General features: G+C 43.3%; 1 protein-coding gene across 2 annotated transcripts in view; it reads left to right on the top strand.

Annotated features, from left to right (window-relative positions):
• The first annotated feature begins 442 nt into the window (after window positions 1-442).
• zranb2 (zinc finger, RAN-binding domain containing 2) overlaps window positions 443-4714 on the top strand; it is a 57061-nt gene continuing 52789 nt past the window's right edge. For both annotated transcript variants that reach the window (XM_048601672.1, XM_048601673.1), the window contains exon 1: window positions 443-798. In XM_048601672.1, the coding sequence (XP_048457629.1) occupies window positions 728-798 (71 nt within the window). In that variant the 5' untranslated portion in view covers window positions 443-727. The remainder of the gene's footprint in view (window positions 799-4714) is intronic.

Below are 4714 nucleotides of genomic sequence, written 5' to 3'. Positions count from 1 at the left end.
CACTCTCATTTTAGTGAAGAATTCTATCATATTATGGTCTTATGATAAGCCCATCACATTTTACTTGGTCTATTAATTGGGCAGATTTTAGAATATTTTACTATTAAGGTTGTGTTTCGGGGCAAGCAACTTTTATCGACGAGCAAACAATTATCTCCAGCAGAAATTGCCATATCTCTCCAGGAGGACTGATTGATAATCAGATATATTTTGATAGGTGAAAGTCCCTTTAAAAATGTACATCAGTAGTTTTCCATTGCAGATCTTAGACCAAGGAAATGATCAAAGTCTTATGAACTTAGGCAATTTCGAAATAATATTTTTCGCGTCTGTATTCAACATGTGGTCCCATTGTGATGAATGAACAGTTCCAGCACAAAGTCCCAGTCCCACTCCCTTTAAAACATAAGAGTTCAGGATGGCGTGGCCTGGGTCGACCCAGCCAATTGGATCCTGGGAGTGGAGGTCCTCCAGTATCCCAGGAGGCTGTGCGCCCTGCAGCCACTAGGCCGAGCTCAGGGTGTAGCTGCAAGTTGGTGACTGTTTGTGGCAAACAGAGCAGGGTGACGGTAACCCGGGAGAGCGAGAGCGAGAGCCACGCCGTGCTCCCGTTCCGGAGGAAGGATTCTTTAAAAATAATATATATTGCGCCCTGGACGGGTGAGCATCGACCCGGCCGCAGCTTTCCCCCTCCTTCCTCCTCGCCACTCCATCCCCGGCACCTTCAATGGAAGCGGAAAAGATGTCGGCGAAAAGCTTTCGCGTCAGCGACGGGGACTGGATTTGCCCCGATAAGAAGTAAGGGAAGCAGATTTGTAATCGTAACGAGTCTGCTTTACGGGGAGAAAGGGGCCCGGGGCTCTGTGCAGACTCGGCCCGAGTGAAAAATGTGAATAGCAGGCCCGCTTCAGTCAGGGAGCCACAGCCTCCTTGTCAACTCGATAACTCCTCCTCGAAAGGGACTGCTTTCTTCTTGCTTTTACGTTTACGATGCACATGTGTTCCGCTTTTTAAAATAACATTTTCCTTTGACTCAGTCGCTTTTATTTGACATCTTAATGCCCCAAGCGCTTATCTATTCAAGTCACTTCTGTCTTGCGATCTGGCAGTCCCGGGCTCTTACAAGTACTGCCAGGTCATTTAGTTTGTTTATTTTGCCTTTGCCTTTTATTGGATAGCGAGACTTCTTTTGATCTCACCAAATTCGAGCAGTGTTTATCGTACCGACCACTGTTTATAGTGGGGCTGTTCCTACACCTGACACTTAACGTGTTAATTACAGTAACGTCTAAAGGCCCAGTAAGCGTGAGCACATTATTAAAATGGTACGACTGGATTAGTGACAAAGAAGCGTTGTCCCCAATCAAATTTTTCGGGGTTTTGATGATGTAGCATCAGTTTCAAGTTTTTCTTCAAACGCACGCGGCGCAAGGGCAATAGTTAAATAATAGTTTTTGTTCAGTCAGTTCTGGAGGAGTTGAACTAGTTTTGGCACTGTATAGTCTCACACCTGTTACTTGTTTTTGCCTTAGTGTTGATGGGCTAATTGATGGGAGGGGAAGCAGCGCCTGCGAGTTAAGTTTCATCTTCAATGTCTGCTGCTTACACTTTCTAGATTTCCAATAGGGGATTATATAGCAATCAAGAATAGAGACAAAAAATAAATTTATTTCTATCCTGATTTCTTAATCTTGTGATTTGGACAGGTTGAATGAGTAGGCAGTGAGTGCCAGAAGAGATTATCCATTTTGGTAGCAAAAAACAGGAAAGCAGATTATTAGAGACAACAAGGTGCAGGGCTGGATGAACACAGCAGGCCAAGCAGCATCATAGGAGCAGAGAGGCTGACGTTTTGGGCCTAGACCCTTCTTCAGAAAAGCAGATTATTATCTGAATGGGAAAGGAGAAGGTGCAGTGAGACCTCAGTGCCCTTTTGCACCAGTTGTAGAAAGTAACGAAGACGTATGGTATGTTGCTGCTCATAAAATGAGGATTCAAGTAAAGGAATGGAGATGTCTTATTGCAATTGTGTGAAGCATTGGTAAGACTGTACCTGGAATATTGTGCACAGTTTTGCTCTCTTTATTTGCGAACAGATCTTCTGGCTATGGAATTGAGTGCAACAAATGTTTACCAGACCGTTTTGTGGAAAGGCAGGACTGACACATGAAGGGAAGTTGCATCAGGTGAAACTACACTTGCTGGAGTTTAGAAGAATGAGGAGGGAATCTTGTAGAATTTTATAGATTTATAACAGGACTAGATAGGGTAAAACCAGGAAGGATATTCTCAATGATTGGGATGTCCAGAATCAGGGTCACAGTCTAAAGTTGCATGGTTTGGTATTTAGGACTAGGATGAGAAATTTCTTCACCCAGAGAATGGTGAGCCAGTGGAATTCTCTCTCAAACTAGTTGAGGCCAAAACATCTTATGGTTATAAGGAGTTGCATATAGTTCTAGGGGTTAAAGATCAGAAAGGGGAGAAAGCAAGAATGTGGCACAGGTTGGTCAATCAGCCGTGGTCATATCAAGTGGCAGAGCAGGCTTGAAAAACCAAATGACCTACTCTGCTGTTTTCTATGTTTTGGTGATTTGAAGTCAGTTGAAATGTGCCTGTGGTCATGATGTCAGTACTGTTGTCAGCACTCAGTCCTCTGTTTAAGGTGGTTATGGTTTCAAGTCCCACTTCAAGACTTGAGCACAAAATTATAGATAAACAGTGCAGTATTGAATGACTACACTTGAAAGCACCAACTTTTGTGTCCGATATTAAACCATAGCTTCTTTTGCTCTTTCGTGTGAACTGTTTTGAACAAGAGCAGACAAGTTGTCTGCAAAGGCCTTGTCAATATTTATCCCTCAATTGACATACAAATAGATTATTTTGTCCCTACCACATTGCACAGTATGCTGCCATAAACAGTACAGTTGGGTGTGGCAATTCCAAAATATTGCCATTGATTATGGACAAAAGAGTAAAACTTGAGGGGTGAGGTGATGATGTCAAGGGCAGTTGCTAAGGGTCCATGTGATCTTATGTAGAAGCAGCGAGGCCTAGAAAAATTGAAGTCAATGGAAATTGGGGCAAGCTGTCCAAGCATTGGCATCATGCCCAGCACAAACGAAGATGGTAGTGTTAATTATCTCAGACTAAGGACATCACTGGAGGAATTCCTCAGGGTAGTGCCCCAAACCCAAATACCTTAGTTGTCTCATCATGGTGTTCCCTCAAACAGTGGAGTTATAGGGGCTTGTGGCACAGTAGTGTCCCTTCTTCAGGGCTAGAAGTCCAAGTTCCAAATTCCATCTGGTGTGGAGCTATTTTCTAACATGTCCCAATAGGTAAGTTGAAAACAGTTAGAGCTGGGGCTGTTTAGGGATGATTGCACAGTGTTCCATACTAACAGCAACTTGGATACTAATGTATTCCATGCCTGCTTGCAGCAGATCCCAGCAAACAATTGATATTTGGGCTGATAAATGAGAAGTAACGTTCATGCAATAAGTCTGAGGCAATGACTGTCTCCAATGAGAGAAAATCTGAACATCTCTCCTTAACCATGACTGAGCTTCCAAGGGTTACTGTTGATCAAACTTTAATTGGAGCAGTGATATAAATACATTGGCTACAAGAGCAGATCAGAGACTAAGCATACTGCAGCAGCAACCTGCTCCTAACTCCAAAAACCCTGTCTACATTTTTGAAGATGCACAACAACTCAACAAGGCTTCTTTGACAGCTTCCAAACCTCGGACCCCTCCCAACTAGAAGAACAAGGACAGCAGATGTATGGGAACACCACCACTTTTACATTTCCTCCCAGACTGCACACCATCCTTACTTGCCATTCCTTCACTGCTGGATCAAAATCCTGGAACTCCCTGTCAGCACTGAGTGTTCCTACACCTTGTGGACTGGTTGTTTCTCGAAGGCAGATCACCAGCAGTTTGGCATGAAAATAAATACTGGCTTATACTTTGGACGTTTACATCCTAAGATCAATTTTTTTTAATAGTCCTGGGTTTCAAAATGCGTATTAAATTGAGACTTAAATTATTCACTTTGCTATGCAAAATCCTAATTTTGTGTATATTTGCACATTAAGAGCTTTAGTGTAAGAGAGATTTAGTCTGTTTTACAAGAGCTTTTGACCTTAGCAGCTAAGTTGTGGCCTCCATTTTGGTGCAGCTGTTATAATCAGGAATGCTCAAAAGGCTAAAATTGATAGAGCATATTTCTTAGAGGGTTCTAGAGGAGGAGGAGGAGGTTAGAGCTAGGAAGAAATAAGGGCATGGGGAGATTTGATTCAAAAGGCTCAAATTATTTTAACCTGTTACCTAGTGTAGTTAGTGAGCAATGCATAAAAAATGTTTCAGATGCCATTTAGCTGTTTCCCTTGGCTGTGGATAATGAATTAGCTGCTCTCAATCATCAATAAAGATATCCATCCTGTTGTTTGGGAAGACACTGGCTTTTCAGCAGGTTTCATAGTTCTTCCCTCCCTGGCCACAAATCTTAATCATGACAAGCTGAGAGAATGATGAGAAAGTAGGACCTTGGTATTTGTGGCACAGCAGAGAGGGTGAAGATGAGGTAGCCAGCAAGGGTGGCAGCAGTGCATCTCCTCCTGGTCCTTCTTCACCCCCCCGGCCCCGCACACACCGGCCTTCCAGCAGGTTCCATAGTTCTTCCCTCCCTGCGGCCGGAAGCG

The sequence above is a fragment of the Rhincodon typus genome, chromosome 10 (assembly GCF_021869965.1).
Source record: "Rhincodon typus isolate 14 chromosome 10, sRhiTyp1.1, whole genome shotgun sequence".
NCBI lineage: Eukaryota > Metazoa > Chordata > Chondrichthyes > Orectolobiformes > Rhincodontidae > Rhincodon > Rhincodon typus.
Note: the sequence above shows the minus strand (reverse complement) of the source record. Positions and strands in the feature narration are given on the sequence as shown.